Source organism: Leopardus geoffroyi, chromosome A2, assembly GCF_018350155.1.
Source record: "Leopardus geoffroyi isolate Oge1 chromosome A2, O.geoffroyi_Oge1_pat1.0, whole genome shotgun sequence".
In the NCBI taxonomy this organism is placed as follows: Eukaryota; Metazoa; Chordata; class Mammalia; order Carnivora; family Felidae; genus Leopardus; species Leopardus geoffroyi.
This window is the reverse complement of record NC_059331.1, coordinates 87,586,030-87,610,414: the sequence shown is the minus strand read 5'-3', so window position 1 is coordinate 87,610,414 and position 24,385 is coordinate 87,586,030. Positions and strand designations below refer to the sequence as shown.

Below are 24,385 nucleotides of genomic sequence, written 5' to 3'. Positions count from 1 at the left end.
GATGTGCTGTTAGCATGAGAGATGTCAATACAGATGTCAAATAGGTTTCCTGATAATGTCGGGCATTTTTGGCTAGGTCCCATCTGATTTAACTTGGTCATCATTACTTTTTTCTTGTAACGTTGCTGATGAAAAGTTTGTAATGATATGAAGCGTGTCAGTGTTTGTGTCTTTCTTACATTATTATTATCTTTGTGACGTGATTTTTTGTTTTGCCAGAATCTTTTGTCTACCACTTACCTCTTCTAAGAAAACAGGTGTAATTGCTAGTAGCAAATAAAAGCCAGAGATCTGCCTAACTGAATAATAAGCCTCAGTCTAAAGATGGTTGAATAAAGTGACTACCTCACTATAACTTCTCCTTAGAGTGTGACTCTCAGTTTTCTCCCAGGATTTTTCACAAAACAGATGACCAACTCACATAAGGAGTAAAAGACTATTAGCATCAATCCACTTACTAAATATTAGGAGAATATTTTTATATCAGTGTATAAAAATATATCTTCACATGTACTTCTTGTAGCCATTAGATGATTTTGCAGGCCTGTCCAGGCTTCTGCACCCCACAGCCAGGACTCCTGTGTAAATAACTCAGTTTGGCTTTCTCAGCTCTGTGGAATTTGGCTCCAGTATAACTTGTAAGCAACGCCTGATATTCCCACAAGTGATACGTAGAACAACAGCCAAATAAATACGCCCGTGTGTAATTCCTGAAGGTAGTTTGAACTTTCTGCCCTCTTCACCTGTACTCAGTTCTTCTCTGTGCATAAATGCCGCACCCCTCCATCATCCCAACTGACAACCTCCCACTTGGATCTCTGGGCCACTTTTCTCCCTTGTGGCTGGTGCTTCTGCTGCTCAATGCCCTATGTTGATTGGTTTTAAATTTGTTTTTGTTTGAAATCAAAATAATACTCTTAATTTATCTCTTACAATATTCTTGGCACTATGTTATGCATTTTCTTGATCATTTCATCCACACAACAATGAATGAGGTAAATATTGTATGTTTTTTAAGTTGAAAGAAACTAAATTCCTGTGCTCAGGATCACATGGCTGGGGATTCAGCAAAGCTAAGATTGTAGTCCAGTTCTGATTATAAAATCATGGCATTTGAACACTACACATAATTCTTTCCTGTGACACTTGTACCATACTGGCTTTACATGATTATAATGATTCTTCTCTCTAAGCAGCTTCCACTATAATCCTAAATACTTTATGTAGTTGTTTACTTTCTTATATATTTATGTTATTTTCGTTATTTACTTGTCATTTGTGTCATTCATATTATCACAGCATATTGTTTACATTTCTCTGTGGCCACACCTTTTTGTCTCTTTTTATTCCTCTCTCACAAAATGTGTTTGTCAAAAGGGATTAAAATGCATCCCCAAGTAGAATAAATAATTTGAAAGATACATCCTTCTTTACTTTTTTTAGTTAATGTTTTAAAATTTCACATTACTACAGAGTTCTCTTTTTTTTATCTATATACTTAAACAATATTGCTTGTCTGCATTTGATATATTACACTGAAACACTATATAGTTCTCCAGATAAAAATCGAAATTTGGGGGCGCCTGGGTGGCGCAGTCGGTTAAGCGTCCGACTTCAGCCAGGTCACGATCTCGCGGTCCGTGAGTTCGAGCCCCGCGTCAGGCTCTGGGCTGATGGCTCAGAGCCTGGAGCCTGTTTCCGATTCTGTGTCTCCCTCTCTCTCTGCCCCTCCCCTGTTCATGCTCTGTCTCTCTCTGTCCCAAAAATAAATAAACGCTGGAAAAAAAAAAAAATTAAAAAAAAAAAAAATCGAAATTTGAATGCCCGTTAGCAGAAACTTTTTTTTTTTTCTGGTTAAAATGACTAAGGCGTTAATATTCAAGTTAAATATAAGTCATTGTATATCATGGCAGAATAATCAGGATGAAAAATAATGAGGTTTTCTGTAGTGAAAAGGATTTTCATGTAGGTGAGACTATTTGATTTTTCTCTCCAGTCCCAGTGAATTTTATGGACTTAATCTTGTTCAGAATTTTTGGAACATTCAGACTAGTAATCCATTTTGACCCTGACATTGTATAAATGATTAAAGGTCATTCATTTGTTGTCTTACTTTGGCCCATTGAAATAAATGGCTTGGGAAAATTAAGCAATATTGTATCCTTTCTTTGTCCAGTCTTAAGTTTAACCAAGAATTCAGGTGGTAACTACAGTAATGTTCAAAAAACTTCCATTTACCTTCAGTATGAAAGGCTAACCATTTCAGTATTTGTGAAAGGGCAGAACTAAGTTCGGCAGTACAGTGTGTCTTTGTACCTTCTCCATCACTAGAGAAGGCTTCAAGATATGATACCATCAGAAGAGTTTCACCTGGGGATTAGTTCATCACTGCCTGTCTCTGACTGGTCTCCAGGTCAAAAATGGCAGTGGAATATTGGAAGGAAAAGGAATTCTCCACTCTCTGTTTTGGGTTAGTAAGTAAACAAATATATGAATCTTAGCCTCTGAAAGTTTTGAGTAATTGTTTCATATACACAGACTTAGAAACACTCAAGTCTCAAGTACCATAATTCTATACATGGGAAAAGTGCAATAATAATAACAGTAAAAGTAAGTGAAATGGAATCTAATGCTAAATGTACTTAGAAAAATGCATGGAAAATGTGTTCCTCGGGGAGAAAAATGCATGGAAAATGTGTTCCTCGGGGGAACTGAAAAATGACATTGCTATTAAAAAAAAAAAAAAAAGTGTGCTTAAATTATGTTTGTTCCCACTCACTGCCTCCATCTAAGATGACAAAATTCTCACATAAAAGGTAGATGCCTGGAGTTTTCTTCTTAATTTAATTTCAGAGGTCATTCCAGATTGTATTACATGTAAAAAATGAAATGGGTAATTAATTTCAACTTCTGATTATTCAAATGAAGAAAATAATGCATAAGTAATAAACCACCGTGATGTTTATGCACATAAATGCATATATGTGTTATATATAATACATACGAAATTTAGAAAGAACTGTTTGGATCTATTTATTAAGTTTGAATATATTATCACAAGTAACATAATATTCTTCTCAAAAATAAGTATGTAATGACACATTTTTGAAGCAATTAGAAGAAAACTCCCAATCTTTTAGTCCTAGGGACTTAGAAACTTGGAAGAAAATAAGCCAAATTATGCCTCCCTCACATAAATACTTTGATTATATTCCTCTCAAGTTACAGTACTTCAGACATCCATTTGAAGATGGAATAGAGAAAACCAAACCCAACTTATACAGCATGTTTTATGTTCTTCTTAGTTCCATCTACTCTTTCTGATTTGATCACATTATCCCCTTGTCTAAAAAAAAAAAAAAAGCAAGGATTTTGCAGTGTATATTAGCTGTGTAGCCCAGTTAACCTGTGTGAGTACGAATTTCACTCGTACCCCCACTCACATACCTCCCAGAGAAAAGTAGATAGCTATAGAAGGGATCACTGCTTGGACAGATGAGGGCCTCAGTGTGCCCCTCTCTGTACATGAAGTAAAACTTCTTTTCTTTTTTTGTTTCTGTTTTTAGCAGCAGTGAGTGAAAAGATGAATGGGTAGGTGCCTTAAAGAGCCAAAGGGCCTGGTTGGTATGTGATCTGAGATTTAACCAGCTAACCGTGTAGTGAAGAAGATCACTCGCCTCTACCAGAAGACTTTGGTATGCGAGTTAGTAGCAGAAGAGTTGACATTAGGACTTTTTTTTCACTGTACCATGGTACAATAAATACATGAGCAACTGTCTCTTCTGAAAAATTCAGACCAATGCCCTTTGGTCACCTAACTTGATTTTCTTATTAAACACTCCAAACATTTTATCTTAGACCCGCAAGCATATAGAGCAAAACCTTTGCAGCCTTTTACCACCTGATAATATGGAGAGTAACAGTCGTTTAGAGAGGAAAATCATCACAGCATCATCATAGGTAAATAATGATTGAATCCTCTGCAGAATGTGGAGGAAAGAGACCGGGAGAGCAGCAGGAGGGAGAAATGGGTAGAACATGGTACTAAGGAAAGAAAGAAAGCTTGAGGACATGGAGATAGGCCACATAAGGAGATTGCAGGATGGGTATCTTGATATTTATGTGTGTTAGTCCCCTGTCTAATGTATCTTAATTCTCTTTGTTACATTATATGTCTGGTCCTAATCTTATTTTTATAAAATGTAGAATCTGCAGAATCCATTGTATAAAACTCTAATTTCTCTTTTATTATACTCAAAATAATTGTTATATATAACAATGGTTACATTTCCTCCATATATGGATACTGTATTACATTGTTGTTTTATAACCTATGCAGATGCAAAATAAAGAATATAAATGTCACTATCACAATTTGATTCTGAAAGATCTTTTTTTTTTTTTTTTTACCTATTTTTTTTTACCTTTTTTTTTTACCTTTTTTTTTTTTCTTTTTCCACAAGGAGCTTAGGTACCCCACCTCTCTGGTTATGGTGTTTACTATGATTTAGTGAAGAGTGGGAAGGCAGATAAAGAAAGACATAGGAAGTATATTGGACTCAAAGAAATTGTGTTCATCAATGTGTAGGATATAAGGAGATAGAAACATCCCTCCCCTTGGACCATCTAGAAAGATTTTATTAGAAGTCTGCTTCACCTGTGCTGACCTCTTTAACGTGTAGCTCTTAAGATAAAGGAACCAATATTAGTTGGGTGCTCATGAGCCCTACTACTAACTAAAGTCTTGGAATTGTTGATAAGTAACTTTTTCCTGGGAAGACATCTGAAATGACCTGGAAAGTTAATTCATGGTAAACCAAAGAGTACTTACTGCTTTTTGCACTAGGGTTGTGAATAATATGTCACCGTTTTTTTTTGATTTTTTTTAAGTTTATTTATATTATTAGAGAAAATAAGCAGGAGAGAAGCAGAGGGAGAGGGAGAGCGAGACAGAATCCCAAGCATGTTCATTGCTGTCAGCACAGAGCCTGATGTGGGGGCTCGAACTCACAAGTTGTGAGATCATGACGTGAGCCGAAATCAAGAGTCAGATGCTTAACTGACTAAACCCCTATCACTGTCTTTTTGAATTTGAGTTACGTCGTGTTGTAAATTTGGCCAAAGAATTTTACCACATAATGTATTCAAAATACGTTTCTAACCATACATAGTAACAATATAGGTATTGAGAGGAACATGAGTGGAAAATGAATATCAAACCAACAGCTTTTATATTTGAGAACTCTACAGCTAAAAGAAGCAGAAAGACAAGGAAGTGGAGAAGGAGAGGAAGAAGGAGGAGAGAAGAAAGGAGAGGAGAGAAAGAAGGAAGAAAGTTTCTTTCATGTTTGTTGTTTGTTGTTCAACCTGACGTGTGATCATGGGAGGAGCCCATGCTTACAAACCCACTGAAAATATTCAGATAGTTAGTTCAAGGCACAGACTTAGTGGAATTGAGGTGCCCTCAGAGGCCAGGGTCCAACAGAGCATGTCCTCCTGTGGTTTGTTTTCTGACCTCTTCATTCCATAGGGTTGTGGGGGTTATTTTAACACTCTAAGCATGAAAACTCACTGGATCAGTTGAGTTCCATTTTGCTCATAGGTAATTTTAATTTCGACTTCTACAAAATCCTCTGTGCTTAGTATTTTCATTTAAGGCTACTCTGATTCTGGAACCAAATCACTGGCATGGCCTCATCACAGCCCAAGAAAAGCAGCAGGTCGAGGCTGTGATTTGTCTGCTTAGTGTCCCAGCTCCTTGGAAAGCCCACGATCCCATTTAGAAAATTTAATTATCGAACTGGTCGAAAGGAGCTGACTTTGACATGGTGTAAAGGTAAAAGTCCAACGTATTTGCAAAGTCAGAAGACATTTGTAAGTGATATTTATTAATATCTTTGAGGTGTGATGCTGAAAATAAATGAGATTAGCAACACTATAAAAATAATAGCTGGTTGGGGCGCCTGGGTGGCGCAGTCGGTTAAGCGTCTGACTTCAGCCAGGTCACGATCTCGCGGTCCGTGAGTTCAAGCCCCGCGTCGGGCTCTGGGCTGATGGCTCAGAGCCTGGAGCCTGCTTCCGATTCTGTGTCTCCCTCTCTCTCTGCCCCTCCCCCGTTCATGCTCTGTCTCTCTCTGTCTCAAAAATAAATAAAAACATTAAAAAAAATTAAAAAAAAAATAATAGCTGGATATTTCTCTTGAGGTAAAGCCATGAGTCAGTAATTATTGCATAACTTTTTCAAAGTTTGTAGTTTCTAAACATTCACTTCAAATGACAGAGAATTATAATAACAATACCAAGTAAATATAGTGTCTTCACATCTTTAAATTATTTTTTATTTACACATCTTTTATTATTTTTTGAAGTTTATTTTTGAGAGAGAGACAGAACACGGGTTGGGGGTGGGGGAGAGCAGAGAGAGAGGGAAGCAGAGAATCCGAAGCAGGCTCCAGGCTCTGAACTCTCAGTACAGATCCTGATGCAGGGCTTGAACCCACAGACTGTGAGATCATGACCTGAGCCAAAGTTAGACGCCCAACCAACTGGGCCAACCAGGCGCCCCTAAAGTATCTTTTAAAAGTAGTGCCTTATTGGAGTCTATTTCAAAAATAAATCTCCTATGATAGTTGAGATGAATAACATTACAGTCATATTACCTACGTATTTCTGTTAAGTAAATTTTCCATCATCTCTTACAACTTGTAGTCTGGTAAAAAGCCCATCCTCTGATTTTTTTTTTTTTTCTTTCTTTGCCTGTCCTCAGAATTCAAAAGTATTGATTATATTAATGAAAAAATTAATTTTTCTCTTTTTTCTCTTCTCGTTTTTCCAAAGTAAATGTGCTGAGAAAGATAATCACGTGTTTGAAAGAAAATACTATTGAAATATAAGGAGTATTCATGGAAAAAAATCAAATGTCATTGAGAACTGACATTTAACTTAGTTTAACTGAAAACTAACCTTAATCAGTATGTATCAACTATTTTAACTGTTTGGGGCCCAGAGATTTTTTTTTTTTTTAAATACTGGCCTATAGTTGAGAAGAAATCCTATAATTATTCCTCAGTTCATAGTAGTAATTGGGAGTAATAGAGAGGCCATGTTACTAGTTTAATCACGTTAAGTTTTTCCTGTATCTTTTCCTCCCTGCTAGGAAAAGGAAGATGACAAATCAGACACTTCAAGTTCTCAGCAACCAAAAAGCCCACAAGGTCTGAGTGACACAGGATATTCTTCTGATGGGATATCAAGTTCACTTGGTGAAATTCCAAGTCTTATTCCAAGCGATGAAAAAGATTTGCTCAAGGGACTCAAAAAGGACTCTTTTTCCCAAGAAAGCAGTCCTTCCAGCCCCTCAGATTTGGCTAAGTTAGAAAGTACGGTCCTCTCCATTTTGGAAGCTCAGGCAAGTACACTTGTTGAAGAAAAGTCAGAAAAGAAAACTCAACCTCATGAGGTTTCTTCTGAGCAGCCAAAGGACCCACAGAAAACTCAGAGTTTATCTGAAACAGTGGAAACTACAATTTCAGAAGAGGAGCCTAAAAAGAGTCCAGAAGAAAAAGACACTTTAAAAAAAGATAGCCAACAAGACATTCCTTCCAGAAAGGACCACGAAGAAAAGTCCGAGTTTGTTGATGACACAGCTACAAGAAGACAGCTTTATGATTCAGTTGAAGACAGTAGTGAAAGTGAAAATTCACCTGTTCCACAAAGAAAACGGAGAACCAGTGTTGGTTCATCGAGCAGTGATGAGTATAAACAGGAAGATAGTCAAGGGTCTGGTGAAGAGGAGGACTTTATTCGAAAACAGATTATAGAAATGAGTGCTGACGAAGATGCTTCAGCTTCTGAAGATGATGAGTTCATTAGGAGCCAGCTCAAAGAGATTAGTAGTAGTATTGAGAGCCAGAAGAAGGAAGACATGAAAGGAAAAGGGAAAGCAACAGCCGGGAAACACAGGCGACTAACTCGGAAAAGTAGTGCCAGCTTTGATGATGATGCAGGGAGACGCCATTCGTGGCATGATGAAGATGATGAGACATTTGATGAGAGTCCTGAGCTTAAGTACAGAGAAACTAAAAGTCAAGAGAGTGAAGAACTTGTAGTTGCTGGAGGAGGGGGGCTACGTCGCTTCAAAACCATTGAACTCAACAGCACAATAGCAGATAAATACTCTGCAGACTCATCACAGAAAAAAACGGCTTTGTATTTTGATGAGGAGCCAGAATTGGAAATGGAGAGCTTGACAGACTCCCCAGAAGATAGGTCAAGGGGGGAAGGATCTTCTAGTCTTCATGCTTCCAGCTTCACTCCTGGCACGTCCCCTACCTCAGTGTCGTCTCTTGATGAGGACAGTGACAGTAGCCCAAGTCACAAAAAAGGAGAGAGCAAGCAACAACGTAAGGCTCGCCACAGGTCACATGGTCCTCTTTTACCTACTATTGAAGATTCTTCAGAGGAAGAAGAATTGAGAGAGGAGGAAGAGTTATTAAAGGAGCAAGAAAAGCAGCGGGAATTGGAACAGCAGCAAAGAAAGACTTCTAGTAAGAAATCAAAGAAAGACAAAGATGAACTTCGAGCTCAGAGAAGGAGGGAAAGACCAAAGACACCACCCAGTAATCTCTCTCCCATTGAAGATGCATCTCCAACAGAAGAATTACGCCAGGCTGCGGAAATGGAAGAGCTCCATCGATCTTCTTGTTCTGAATACTCACCTAGCATAGAGTCAGACCCAGAAGGCTTTGAAATAAGCCCAGAAAAGATAATAGAAGTGCAAAAAGTTTATAAATTGCCCACAGCTGTGTCTTTATATTCACCAACAGATGAGCAGTCTATTATGCAGAAAGAAGGTGGCCAAAAGGCATTAAAAAGTGCCGAGGAGATGTATGAAGAAATGATGCACAAAACCCACAAATATAAACCTTTTCCAGCTGTACCTGAACGAGATGAAATGTTTGAAAAAGAGCCTTTGTATGGCGGCATGTTAATAGAGGATTATATTTATGAATCTTTAGTAGAGGACACATACAATGGTTCGGTAGATGGCAGTCTGCTAACAAGGCAAGAAGACGAAAATGGATTTATGCAGCAGAGAGGGAAAGAGCAGAAAATAAGACTCCCAGAACAGATTTATGAAGATCCTATGCAAAAAATAACAGACCTCCAGAAAGAGTTTTATGAGTTAGAAAGCTTACATTCTATTGTGCCTCAAGAAGACATTGTTTCAAGCTCTTTTATCATCCCAGAAAGCCATGAAATAGTGGATCTGGGTAGTATGGTGACTTCCACCAGTGAAGACAAAAAATTATTAGACGCTGATGCTGCCTATGAAGAACTCATGAAGAGGCAGCAAATGCAGTTAACACCTGGATCCAGTCCAACCCAGCCCCCCATCACAGATGACATGATAGAGTCTACCGTGGACTTTGACAGGGTGCCCGATGCATCTTTGACATCAAGTGTTCTCTCAGGAGCATCTCTTACAGATTCGACCAGCAGTGCAACACTCTCTATCCCAGATGTCAAAATAACCCAACATTTTTCAACAGAAGAAATTGAGGATGAATATGTAACAGATTATACAAGGGAAATCCAAGAGATAATTGCCCATGAATCACTGATTTTGACCTACTCTGAGCCTTCAGAAAGTGCTACATCCGTCCCACCCTCTGACACACCCTCTCTCACATCTTCTGTTTCTTCAGTTTGTACCACAGATAGCTCCTCACCTGTCACTACCTTGGATAGCATAACCACAGTTTATATGGAACCAGTGGATGTAGTAACTAAATTTGAAGATTCTGAGGGAATTTCTTCATCAACATATTTTCCGGGCAGCATTATAGACTATCCGGAAGAAATAAGTGTATCTTTAGATCGAGCCACCACACCAGATGGAAGAACTGGTGCTGATCATATCGTGATTTCCTTATCTGATGTAGAGCCTCCTATTCTAGAATCTATAGGAACTAAACCGGAGGGGCTGATTGCTGACACTGTTTCCACTGACTTACCTGTATCTGCAAAAGACGCAGTGAAGAAAGCCAAGAAGGACACTGGGAATGGAATTATTCTCGAGGTTCTGGAAGCTTACAGAGATAAAAGGGAGAAGACTGAGGTTGAACTAACAAAGATGAGCTTTTCTGAAACTGTGTTTGATCGACCTCCTTCTTCTGCCGTGGCCCTTCCAGTAGGGGAGCGGGTTTCAGCAACGTGCTTTATATCAGGACAGGTCTTTGATCAAACAAAACCCGCATCTCCGTTGCCATCCGGCAGTCCTTCTGTTACCTCTCTTCCAACTAAAACGCGTCCATTCTTTAGAAGTTCTTCTTTGGACACATCAGCACAGCCTCCTCCTCCCCCTCCCCCTCCCCCTCCCCCTCCTCCCCCTCCCCCTCCTCCCCCCCCTCCACCTCTCCCTCCACCAACCTCACCCAAGCCAATCATTCATCCTACAAAAAAGTTAACAATTACAGCTCCAGAGACTGTAACCACTACAGCTAAACCTCTAGTTGATGCTGTTACTACAGTAGAGGCTACAGCTATTCCAAGAAGTAATGGGTTACCTGTAACAAAAATATGTACCACTGCACCTCCTCCTGTTCCTCCTAAGCCATCTTCCATCCCATCTGGACTTGTCTTTACACACAGACCTGAGCCAAGTAAACCTCCGATTGCCCCTAAACCAGCAGTCCCTCAGCTTCCAGTAACTACACAAAAATCAACAGATACACACCCCAAGCCAACAGGTCTATCTTTAGCTTCAAACATGACATTAAATTTAGTGACTTCAGCAGATTATAAATTACCTTCCCCTACCTCCCCAGCATCCCCTCACTCTAACAAGTCCTCACCAAGATTTTCCAAATCCCTCATGGAAACCTACGTGGTTATCACATTGCCATCTGAACCTGGGACTCCAACCGATTCTTCAACTAGTCAAGCAGTTACCAGTTGGCCCCTGGGATCACCCCCCAAAGACCTGATTTCCATCGAACCAGTGTTTTCTGTAGTTCCTCCTATGACAACTGCAGGAATGCCAAGTTCTTCAGAACAGAGCTTGTACATGTCAGGAGCTTTGGAGACATTTTCTGCTGTCCCTGTCACAACGTTATCTTCATTTCAAGCATCCCCAACCTCAGTTACACAGTTTTTCACAACTGAAGTTTCCAAGGCTGAGGCTTCAGCAGCCAGAAGTGCACTGACTAGTGTTGGTCTCAGCAGTGTCTCTATATCGATTCCTCCAGAGCCTCTTGCTCTAGATAACCTACATTTAGAGAAGCGTCAGCATAAGGAAAATGGAAAGTTGCCGCTTGTTGGTGATGCCATTGATTTGCGTACAGTACCAAAAGTAGAAGTTAAAGTAACTGAAAAGTGTATGGATCTTTCTGCCTCCACAATGGATATGAAAAGGCAGACCACCACACATGAAGTCTATGGGAGACAAATCAGCGCCGTCCAACCATCTATTATAAATCTCAGTGCAACTTCATCAGCAGTAACGCCGATGCCCCTGGTCACTGAGACGGTGACTGTTGTCACGTGCGCAGCTAGTTCAGGTTATACCATGGGCCCAGAAAGCCTAGTGGGTATAGAACATGCAACACCAGCACCCCTCCAGCTTACTACATCGAAGCATGCTGAGCCTCCCCCGTACAGGATACCGAGTGGCCAGGCCTTTCCTGCAGTTAGGGAGGACGCACCAATAAACTTATCTTTAGGTACATCAGCACACCCGGTGACATCGGCTGTTACAAAACCTGTTACCGCACCTCCTGTCGGAGTCACAAATGGATGGACAGATAGCGTCACATGCCAGGGAATGGCTGATGGGGAAGTAGTAGATCTCAGTACAACCAAGTCTCACAGAACTGTTGTAACGATGGATGAATCTACTTCCGGTGTGGTGACCAAAATAGTAGAAGATGATGAAAAGCCTGTCGATCTGACTGCAGGAAGAAGAGCTGTATGCTGCGATATGGTTTACAAGTTACCTTTTGGAAGGAGCTGCACAGCACAGCAGCCCGCAACTACTCTTCCTGAGGATCGTTTTGGTTATAGGGATGACCACTATCAATATGACCGGTCAGGCCCTTCTGGTTATAGAGGGATTGGGGGAATGAAACCTTCCATGTCTGACACGAATTTAGCAGAAGCTGGACATTTTTTCTATAAAAGTAAGAATGCTTTTGATTATTCTGGAGGAACTGATACAGCAGTAGATCTAACTTCAGGGAGAATTACTGCAGGTCAGTATGATGTGGCAGCAGACCTTTCCTTGAAATGTCATTATGGTGTCCCTCATCTCATTTCAGGATGAAAATGTGGTCCCTTTTCCAATTGTGTTACTTTTTCTCTTTCTTTGGATGTTTTGGCAGCATATTTCGGAGTACATGTGCGCTTTTGTTTCTTCAGTTTTTAATTTGTTCTGCCCAAAGTCACCTGCATGCGCCTGCATGTTCAACATTGCTTTCATTCTGCATCCAATTAGATTAACCTGTGGATTTGCATGCAGTCCCATTCATTATGTTCGTCAAGATCAAGAGGGCCCTCAAACCCCAAACGCATCATTTATTCTGGGAACTGGACTGTAACTCTACCCTGTATTTCAGGTGAGGTAATGGATTATTCAAGCAAGACTACAGGTCCATATCCAGAAACACGACAAGTCATTTCAGAAGTTGGGATTAGTACCCCACAGTATTCCACAGCGAGAATGACTCCGCCTCCGGGATCCCAGTATGGTGTGGGGAGTGTTTTGAGGTCATCCAATGGTGTTGTCTATTCTTCAGTGGCAACTCCGATTCCCTCCACATTTGCTATCACCACACAGCCTGGCTCCATTTTCAGCACCACGGTGAGGGATTTGTCTGGTGTGCACACAGCTGACGCGGTGACTTCGCTATCCGCCCTGCACCAGAGCCAGCCAATGCCTAGATCATATTTCCTAACAACAGGTGCGTCTGAAACAGACATTGCAGCAACCGGTATCGATATCAATGCCAGTTTGCAAACTATTACAGTGGAAACCCTTACCGCTGAGACAATAGACTCCGTTCCCACTCTAACCACAGCCTCTGACGTGTTTTCCGAAGTGGTGGGAGACGAAAGTGCTATTTTAATTGTCCCCGAAGAAGGCAAACAACAGCAGCAGCTCGACTTGGAGCGTGAGCTCTTGGAGCTGGAGAAAATCAAGCAGCAACGTTTTGCTGAGGAATTAGAGTGGGAACGTCAGGAGATTCAAAGGTTCCGAGAACAGGAAAAGATCATGGTTCAAAAAAAGCTGGAGGAGCTGCAGTCTATGAAGCAGCACCTTCTGTATCAGCAGGAAGAAGAGCGGCAAGCCCAGTTCATGATGAGGCAGGAGACATTAGCTCAGCAGCAGTTACAGCTGGAGCAGATCCAACAGCTGCAGCAACAGCTTCACCAGCAGCTAGAAGAGCAGAAGATTCGCCAGATCTACCAGTATAACTATGACCCCTCTGGAACTGCTTCTCCGCAAACCACGACAGAGCAGGCAATTTTGGAAGGTCAGTACGCTGCCCCAGAAGGCGGCCAGTTTTGGGCAACTGAGGATGCAACCACCACGGCCTCAGCCGTCGTGGCGATTGAAATACCACAGAGCCAAGGATGGTACACGGTGCAGTCTGATGGCGTCACTCAGTACATCGCCCCACCTGGCATCCTGAGTACGGTTTCAGAAATACCTCTAACAGATGTGGTTGTGAAAGATGAGAAACCACCCAAAAAGAGAAGCGCTGCGGCTAAAGTCCGTGGACAGTATGATGAGCTCGGGGAACATATGGCTGATGATCCACGCTGCTTTAAAAAGATAGTGGACAGTGGCGTTCAAACCGACGACGAGGACGCGGCAGATCGGAGTTATGTGAGTAGGAGGAGGAGAACCAAAAAGAGTGTTGATACGAGTGTCCAAACTGATGACGAAGATCAGGATGAATGGGATGTGCCTGCTAGAGCAAGGAGGAAAGCTCGAGTAGGGAAATATGGTGACAGCACTGCAGAGGCTGACAAGACCAAACCCCTTTCCAAAGTCTCCAGCATAGCAGTTCAAACAGTAGCAGAGATATCTGTGCAGACTGAACCAGTCGGAACCATAAGAACGCCTTCAGTACGGGCACGCGTGGATGCCAAGGTAGAAATAATTAAACACATTTCAGCACCTGAAAAGACTTACAAAGGGGGCAGTTTAGGATGTCAAACAGAAGCAGATTCAGACACACAGAGTCCTCAATATCTGAGTGCCACATCTCCACCCAAAGACAAGAAACGCCCAACACCTTTAGAGATTGGTTACTCATCTCACCTTCGGGCAGATTCCACATTACAGCTGGCTCCTTCCCCACCCAAATCTCCAAAAGTCCTTTATTCACCCATCTCACCACTTTCACCAGGCAAAGCCTTAGAATCAGCCTTTGTACCTTATGAAAAACCCCTCCCTGATGATATAAGTCCGCAGAAAGTACTGCATCCAGATATGGCTAAAGTGCCCCCGGCAAGTCCTAAAACAGCCAAGATGATGCAGCGGTCCATGTCTGACCCCAAGCCTCTGAGTCCAACAGCAGATGAAAGTTCCAGGGCTCCTTTTCAGTATACCGAGGGCTACACGGTAAGAGTGATTCTTTTCAGTTAGAAGACAGTAGATGAGTTGATGTTAACCATGTGTGTGCAGACTTGAGGAGGCGTTGAAGCTCCTGGTAACTTAGGAACCTAATACTAAAGTTTAGTAAGGACTAGTTTATTAGAAATTTGGGGAAAAGCAGAAAAGTCTCCACCCATTTAGAAATACCAAAAAAAGAAGACATCTTATGTGAGGCAAAATGAGAAAGAAATTTATTACTTTATGACCAATGAGATTGAAAGTTTTCTTCTAATCTTGAAATCTCCCAAATGTCAGTTGTAGACTGTGATTTCAGTGGATATAGTTAATATGTATTTTTAAGGATGATGGAATAAATACTGAACATAAACAGATAAGGAAGGCAAAGGATGCCCTTAAATTTAGATGCAGTAACACCTGAAGTTCTTTAGTAGAAGGGTCCTTGGGGATCATCAAAGTAATTTCATCTTCTTCCAGCCAGAATGGTTTCATAAAAGGTCTTAGAACACTGACTGCTCAAAAGTGAGCTTTTCTAGGGCTGGCAGATGAAAGTGTAATATGATTTCATAGTTCATTCTTGCTTATTTATTTTCTGACAACTTTCTTAATATAACATCAGGTAAGCCTTAGTCCTAGGGCTTATAGAAACAAAAAAAAATTATGTTCTTTTAAATAATAGTGATAATTATTTAAAAATATATGAGTATGCTTCAAAGGAAAAAATATACAGATATGTTGGACACATTTGTAAAGATCTCTCTAGCTGAGCTAATAAGAGATGTTAATCATCAGCTATTAAAAGTTTATTCTACTCCAAAAATTTAATATATAACTCTTTAGAAGGCTGTTGATAAATACGATAGTTCAATTCAAGACAGGATTTATGTTCACATTAAAAGTTCCATTAATTTACTGGTTTCTGAACTTCAGGTCTTCAAATCCCGAAGCTTCTAAATGGGTTTTTTTCTGAGGTAATGCTACATTTCCACTGGCCTTAAACATTGGCCATGGACTAAAAAATATGCCGTTAAGCATGACAGTCACTCTATTCATAGGTAAAGAGACATCTCGATAGGGATATTTAAAAATTACAAATTCATGTCTGTTTTCTAGTTTCATAGTGGCATTTTGTTATTACGTATTTTTTTGAAACAGTATATCCTAAAAATAAAAATGTCTTCATGTGGGGGGACAGAGGTCATTAGCTGTTAAGTCAGGAAACCACTAATGCATTGAGATTTCATTCAATTTACAGAGAATTATTTTTTGTATGGCTTTCTTCCTAGAATTATATCTATTGTGAGAAGTGATTCTCAATTCTGCTCTATGTGTAGGTATTTATTTTTCTAGCAGTGGCTTATAAATTCGCCTAACTAGTTCTTGGAAAACTTGGAAAATGTGGTTTTTGACAGTACTTTAATACTGTAGGATTACATCATTACAGAATACTGTAGATTTCCAGTTGATGTATTGATCATTAACTTAATATATGGCCCAGTACCCTTAATTCATATGAACTCAGTTAGAGAAGAGATTGAAGTTGTCCGTATTTTTTCCCCAGAGTATTCACTTCAGATTTGGAAGTGTGAAATGAAAGATAAAATGAGTTATGTGAGTTGTGTTATAGGTACTGATACTGATTAACTATCTAATCATAAAAGAAGTTGGGTAGAAATACTAAATAATTTCTGAGCCTGAAAATTCCTAGATGTATTGAGCCTTGAAACATAGTTCAATGGTTCCTTTTTCTAATTGGCTGAACTCAGTGCTTTAATATGGAATAATTGTATAGCAACTGAAAATACTGCCTTATTTCCTGCACAGAGTAGACCATTTTATATACAGGCAATGTTTTTGGCACTTTAGACACTTTGATTCTCTTATGTGAATTTTATAATTTGTTTCTTTGCCCATTTCTAGATATGCTGTCAGTCTGTTTAAAAGCTAAATTAATTTCTTAATTGTAAGTATGGATTTCAGTTGTACTGAAAAGAATAATCTTCTAAGTGATATTCATAGTGATATAGGGTTAAGAAGTTTAGCTCATTAATTTACATACTGTTAATTTTCTCAGACTAGTAAAGTTGAAATGAATCACACATTTCAGTTGCCATTGAGACAACACAGCATAAAATAGCATAATATAATATAGCATGAAAGAGAAGTTCTATTCTCTATGAGGTTCTGTGGAAAGATCTCCTTTTCTGGAAGTGTCAGGAAATGTTTCACAGAGGAGGTTCTGGAATGTGAAGGTGAAATCTCTGTTGAAACATGAGAAGAAAACTGGAGGCCCTTCCAAACAGAGGAAACACAATATGTAAACGTTCAGTCTGATGACCAAACATAAAGCAAAGAGGAAGAGGAAGAGTTTAACTGTAAGTGAAACTGGAAAAGTAGCAAGGAACATGTCAGAGGGACTCTAATTTTCTGAGTTCGAGTTTGGATTTACTTCCCATTGGCTATCAGGTGATTAGACCAAAACCAACATCTTTTTTTTTTTTTTTTTTTTTAACCCTTTACACTCTTATCTAGTCCCTGGACTCCCTCCACTCTTGCCTTCTTTACAGCCAATTCTCTAAACTGCACCTAAGTTCATTTTCTAAAATGTATGACAGATTGTGTCACACACTCCACAGCTTAAACTCTCCAGCAGATCCTCATCAAATTCGGAATATATTAAAAATTTCTGTACATGGACCCTTATGATCTCTTCTCTGCCTGTCTCACAACCTCCTCAGTCACTCCTCACATTAGCCCCCTCCTCTTCCTCTGCTCCTACCACTGACCTTGCCAATCTCCTCCCCATCCTGGACCTGTGTTGGGATCTCCCTCTCCTCCATCTTTGTCTGGCTCATGCCTGTGTACAGCTTTCTGCTTAAGTTTTACTTCCATAGAGAGGCTCTCCTTACCTTATTCTCTAAATAAATCTTCATATCACCATAAATCCCCATTATGCATCCTCTGAATTATACATATATATAATATATATTTATTTAAGATATACTTACTTTATTTAAATAATTATACATTTGAATATATATTTAAATTTTATATACTGTTTATTAATAGAATGTTTATTTAATCAAATATAAACCTTCTTCTCCCGTAGAACCTCACCTCTGCAAGAACAGGAGTTTTGCATTGATTGTAGCTCTCTAGTCCCAAGTGCCTAGAACAATGCCTGGCACAAAATAGACACTCAATATTTATTGAATAAATGTATTAAAGGGAGAAGTATAAGCATAAAAGCAATGGGACAAGACATGTATTAAAAGACTCTGGTCACTTACTTTTTCATTGCCACAATCTAGACCCATCCTAGCAAGTCCTGTTGATAACATAAAATGATACCCCCTTTACTTAAAGTGTGACTTCCACTTTGTTTATCTTTGGGTAACACATCTGGCAGACACACTGAACAAGTTGAATGGTATTCAGCTATTAGGCAGTCCATTTACCTTACAGATGAAGAACAAAACCCAGAGTAGATTAGTGCCTTTATCATTGTTCCTTAATAAACCAGTGATCTGGTCAGAATTAGAATATTAGCCTCTGAACTTCACAGTTCTTGTTCTCTATTAGTCTCTTAAAAAAACTCGCCATTATCTGATTTTTCTTACTAATTCAGGACCATGCTTGGTCTTTTTATCTTGTCATTTCCTCTGCTCTACCTACAATTCTGATTTAAATCCCTCTCAGTTAGGTTTATTCATTTTTAAGTGTATTCTTGCTTTCATTCACCCATTATCTCAGTCACTCACTCTTTGCTCTTTTTCAGACACTGTGGTAAGCTCTAAAGGTACAAGGTGACTCACGGGGCAGAGTTCATGCTTGACTGGGATCATTTTGCTCTTCTTGCCCATGAACTGTATTAGTTTGCTAGATTTCTCAGACCAAAGTACCACACACTGGATGGCTTAAGAGAAGGGAAATTTAGTGTTTCAGTTCTAGAGGCTAAAAGTCCAAAATCAAGGTATTAACAGGGTTGGTTCCTTCTGAGGGCTCTTCCAGGCCGCTCTCCCAGCTTCTCCTAGCCTCTGTCATTCCTTGTCTTGTAGATAGCGGTATCCCTGTATTTTCACCTTGTCTTCCTTCTCTGTCCATCTCTTTGTACAAATTTCCTTTCTTCATAAGGACACCAGTCCTCTAGATTAGGTTCTGCATCAGTGACTCAGTTATAATTTGATTACCTCCGTAAAAGCTCTGTGCCTAAATAGTTTCACATTCTGAGGTGTTAGGGATTAGTACACCAACATACTTTTTTTATGTGTGGTCAGGGGAGGGGGGAGAGACACATTTCAGCTCATAATATGTATTGAAGCACTATACTGTACATTTTGTTTGTTCACGGACAAATGTGGACTGTTTTTGCTTGGTTGGTTGACTTTTGGTCGTCTTTCCATACTCATTTTTTTTTCCTTAGTAACTGTCTCAGAAACTTTTTGGAGCACTTTAGTTATTACAGAATTCTTCCTTATGGGTAAAATTTACCTGAGGCACCTGTGTGTCTTAGTTGACAGCGCATCCAACTCTTGATTTCAATTTGGGTCATGATCCTAGGGTTGTGGGATTGAGCCCCATTTCATGCGTGCTTTGTTTTGAGTTTGGAGCCTTCTTAAATTCTCTCTCTCCCTCTGCCCCTTTCCCCCTCATACACGATAGGTAGATAGGTAGGTAGGTAGGTAGGTAGGTAGATAGATAGATAGATAGATAGATAGATAAAAAGAAAGAAAGAAAGAAAGAAAGAAAGAAAGAAAGAAAGAAAGAAAGAAAGAAAGAAAGAAAGAAAGAAAGAAAGAGGGGCGCCTGGGTGGCGCAGTCGGTTAAGCGTCCGACTTCAGCCAGGTCAGGATCTCGCGGTCCGATCTCGCGGTCCGTGAGTTCGAGCCCCGCGTCAGGCTCTGGGCTGATGGCTCAGAGCCTGGAGCCTGTTTCCGATTCTGTGTCTCCCTCTCTCTCTGCCCCTCCCCTGTTCATGCTCTGTCTCTCTCTGTCCCAAAAATAAATAAACGTTGAAAAAAAAAATTTTTTTTTAAAATAAATAAATAAAAAAAAAAGAAAGAAAGAAAGAGAGAGAGAGAGAGAAAGAAAAGAAAGAAAAAGAAAGAAAGAAAGAAAGAAAGAAAGAAAGAAAGAAAGAAAGAAAGAAAGAAAAAGAAAGAAAGAAAGAGAAAGAATGAATCTCCCTTCCTGGAGATTTAAATTTCATTTTATTCCCACCCTTTTGGAATTCACCTGTGTGTGGCATAAGATCCTTTAATTCACATATGGTTTTTCCATCTTGGAACTTGGATCATATCTTTGACATAGGAGTTCTAAGGCAGAAGCATCGTTAGTGTCTAGTTAGTGTTTCAATGGCACTTTGAGTTCAGGCTAACCCCTACAATGTCCTGTATATTCAATTTATTAAAATTAGCACTAATTAACATAAAAATCACAAAATAATGTGTACAGAGTGCATAACTGAAGCAGGGAGTTATCTGAGATAATTTTATTGAGTTATGTAACATTCCCCAATGTCTGTAAGACATTCTTCCATTTTCCAGACCCCATCATTCTCATATCAAAGTCATAGCTCCAAAGCCAAAATCTGTTTTTTGATAACTTCTATGTAACGAAAAAGTTTTACCTTGTAGCTGAATTCCCTTTACAAATGAAAATTTTTAACTCTGAATATAGATGGAAGAAAATTACTACCTTTTTCCTTAAGTCCTTCAGTTTGTTCCTTGGGAAAATTCTCAAGAGATATAACAAAAACAAAGTCAAAATGTATTGCTTCCAAGGGGTTAAGCTGACTACTTAGACACAACTTGATAATTATTTCTTTTCATCACAATTTAGAAAGAGCAAGGGAAGAAGTATGCTTTCTAATGGAAGGTTCTATGTACACAATGATTTTCTCACTTTTATTAGTAGAATACTTCTTCAATTAGAATGCTTAATGGAAGTTAAATAGTTAAAAAAAAAAGGTGGAGGGGCGCCTGGGTGGTGCAGTCGGTTAAGCGTCCGACTTCAGCCAGGTCACGATCTCGCGGTCCGTGAGTTCGAGCCCCGCGTCGGGCTCTGGGCTGATGGCTCAGAGCCTGGAGCCTGTTTCCGATTCTGTGTCTCCCTCTCACTCTGCCCCTCCCCCGTTCATGCTCTGTCTCTCTCTGTCCCAAAAATAAATAAACGTTGAAAAAAAAAATTAAAAAAAAAAAAAAAAGGTGGAAAGTGATGTGGAATGATCAAATATCTATCTGTAATGATTAAATGAAGTGACATTCACTACCTTCCCATCACAAAGTCTGGCAACTGTAGATATCCAGTAGTGTTGAGTTCCCTTTGTCAGGTAGACATTTAGCAATATCTCTATTTCTTCAGCACAAATTTACCAACTGTCATTAAAGAGCTTTACTTTATGGGTTGATACAAATAATTCTCAAATATCCTAGTAATTATGTGGCTTTCTTATTTCATGGAATATATAATGCTGCTTCTCTAGAAAGTGGATTCCTCTGCTCTATAACCATTTTAAATTTACTTTTCTGGGTAAATAAACCAGAGCACCAAAATGTGTTCCTCATGCCTTTTATCTTTCTTATATACAAAGAGACTGATTTACATCATTACCTCAGATGATCAATAACTTCAGGATGGAAGATTAAGGATGTCCTCTACAAAATCAGGGAAGAAAGTGACATCCACTGGGAGAAATAGCATTGTGAATTCATAGGATTTGTTTGCAGCTAGAAGGGATCTATTTCACTCAAAATTCTTGATCTTAAAAATTAACATTTTAAATTATTTCTTTTAAAAAACACATGTATTGCAGAAGTAGTACATGTTTTGTCAGTGATGATATATACCACTTTTTGCACTAAAAATAAGCTTCATTTAAAATATTATCACCTCTGTATGCCTTAAAAATACATAGAGTATTAAAGCTGTTGTTTCCTACTCTTAGACTTATTGAACAAATACAGAGCTTTTTGAATAATAAAGCAAACTCTTTATTAAGTTTTTTTTAAAGTTTATTTATTTTGAGAGAGAGAAAGAGAGAAGGAAGGAAGGGCAAAGAGAGAGGGAGAGAAAGAATGCCACGCAGGTTCTACACAACCAGCACAGAGACCTATACGGAACTCGATCCCGTGACTGTGAGATCATGCAGCTGAAATCAAGAGTCAGACACTCAACCAACTGAGCCACCCAGGCACCCCTAAAATCCTTTTATCCTAGACTTCAAACCAGGATCCTATTGCAATGCAGATGGTATTCATGAGCTGATTTTAACAAGAATATGTTTTGCTTCATTGACTGCTGTTTTGATAGCTATTTTTAAGATTTTTGGAACTCTTTAATATGTATTTCTGAAAGTAATTTCCATAACCTAAAGTGAAAAATTTTATTTCTATCAATTTTATTTCTGTCAGAACATGCAGAATTAAGAAATAATGACTAGGATGGCCTACTATGTTTTGAAAATTAATATTTATTAGGGATTGCTTTTCATTACTCTTTTGAAAAACAAAGTAAATCAGTCTGTTAAAACTTTGATGAAATTACCTGTTTTATAATGGTGGTATTTATGTATGTCAGTAAAGATTAGTCATATATTTAAGACCGGGTTGTAAATCATAATTATTCTTTCTATAGCTCTTTATTATTAATATATTTTTTTCATGATACTTTTTATGATTTAAATCCTGCATTTGAAAATATAGGTGCTTTAAAATTGAAATAGAAAATACTATTTTAAAGTGTTTTTCAAAATAAATGGCAGTAAAATAATAATTTATGAGAATTATTAGTTTCTAAAAATAAAAACTAATGTATGCATATATATTGTAAATATTACATAAACACATATATTACATTATATGTTATACATATTATGTTGTATTTTATATATGTATGTATACATATATATACATATATATATGTGTATATATACACACTGAGTAAAAACCAGAAAGGTTTTAAGTTGATCTCATCAATTTAGTGCTAATTTGTTAACGTTGCTATAGTCAATATGTAAGGATTAATTTTAAAACACAACTTTTTAGACTGAAGGAGAAAAAATCATTCATATTATCCTTAACCAGACATCTGCATTTAAATATATGCAAATGAGCATAATTAAAAGAAACAGATTTATGATTCTAATGTTCACTGAGAGACCTGTGCTAATAAATGTAACACTTAACTATTTGGACATGCCGGTTTAACACACAGGGGCTATGAATTAATAGAGCATTGATTGTTACTGATGCAGTTTAAAAACATAGAACATTATTTAACATTAATTAGCTTCCTAAGTGTATTATCATAGTATTAGGTTTTGTTTTTGTTTTTGTTTTTTTGTGTTTGTTTTGAGAGAGACAGCACAAGCAGGAGAGGTGCAGAGAATAGGGGAGAGAGAGAATCCTAAGCAGGCTTCCACCCAAGAGCGTGGAGCCCTATGCGCTATCAGCATGGAGTCCTACACGGGAGGCTCAGGGGCTCAATTCCGTGATGGTGAGACCATGACCTGAGCCGAAATCAAGAGTCAAACATTTGACCAACTGAGCCACCCAGGTGCCCCATAGTATTAGTTTCTTTCTTTTTTTAGAATTTTTTTTAATTAATTAATTTATTTATTTATTTATTTATTTATTTATTTATTTATTTTTACAGTTTTATAGAACTTTTTATTTTATTATTTTTTAAATATAATTATTGTCAAACTGACTAACATACAGTGTGTAAAGTGTGCTCTTGGTTTTGGGGGTAGATTCCATGGTTCATCACTTACATACAACCCCAGTACTCATCCCAAAAAGTGCCCTCCTCAATGCCCATCACCCATTTTCCTCTCTCCCCCACCCCCCTCATCAACCCTCAGTTTGTTCTCTGTATTTAAGAGTCTCTTATGTTTTGTCTCCCTCTCTGTTTTTGTTTTATTTTTCCTTCCCTTCCCCTGTGTTCATCTGTTGTGTTTCTTAAATTACACATATGAGTGAAATCATATATTTATCTTTCTCTGACTTATTTTGCTTAGCATAATACCTTCTACTTCCATCCATGTTGTTGCAAACAGCAAGATTTCATTCATTTTGATTGCCAAGTAATATTCCACTATCTATCTATCTATCTATCTATCTATCTATCTATCCACACACCACATCTTCTTCATCCATTCATCAGGTGATGGACATTTGGGCTCTTTCCATAATTTGGCTATTGTTGATACTGCTGCTGTAAACATTGGGGTGAATGTCCCCCTTTGAATCAGCATTTTTGTATCTTTTGGACAAATACCTGGTAGTGCAATTGCTGGGTCATAGGGTAGTTTGATTTTTAATTTTTTAATGAACCTCCATACTGTTTTCCAGAGTGAATGAACCAGTTTGCATTCCCACCAGCAGTGCCAAAATGCTCCTCTTTCTCCACATCCTCGCCAACATCTGTTGTTCCTGAGTTGTTCATTATAGCCTCTCTCACAGGTGTGAGGTGGTATCTCATTGTGGTTTTGATTTGTATTTCCCTGAAGATGGGTGATGTTGAGCATCTTTTCATGTCTGCTAGCAATCTGAATGTCTTCTTTGGAAGAGTGTCTCTTTATGTCTTTTGCCCATTTCTTCACTGGATTATTTGATTTGGGGGCATAGTATTATTTTCTTATCAATTCACTACACTTTCTCTTTTGAACAGTTGTGTGACTTCTGACTGTCCAATGAAGCTACATGTATAATCTCCCCAATACATCCCCTCCTAACATACATACATGCACCTTTGCAGATTCGT

General features: G+C 38.7%; 1 protein-coding gene across 9 annotated transcripts in view; it reads left to right on the top strand.

The window, feature by feature from the left end:
- PCLO (piccolo presynaptic cytomatrix protein) overlaps positions 1 to 24,385 on the top strand; it is a 419,978-nt gene that overhangs the window by 205,103 nt on the left and 190,490 nt on the right. For 8 of the 9 annotated variants that reach the window (XR_006716260.1, XM_045494638.1, XM_045494641.1 and 5 more), the window contains exons 5-6: positions 7,157 to 12,251; positions 12,615 to 14,629. Coding sequence is in view for 8 of the 9 variants with exons in the window: in XM_045494638.1 (XP_045350594.1) it covers positions 7,157 to 12,251; positions 12,615 to 14,629 (7,110 nt within the window). In the remaining variant the exon portion in view is untranslated. The remainder of the gene's footprint in view (positions 1 to 7,156; positions 12,252 to 12,614; positions 14,630 to 24,385) is intronic. The other variant, XM_045494642.1, reaches the window with a different exon arrangement.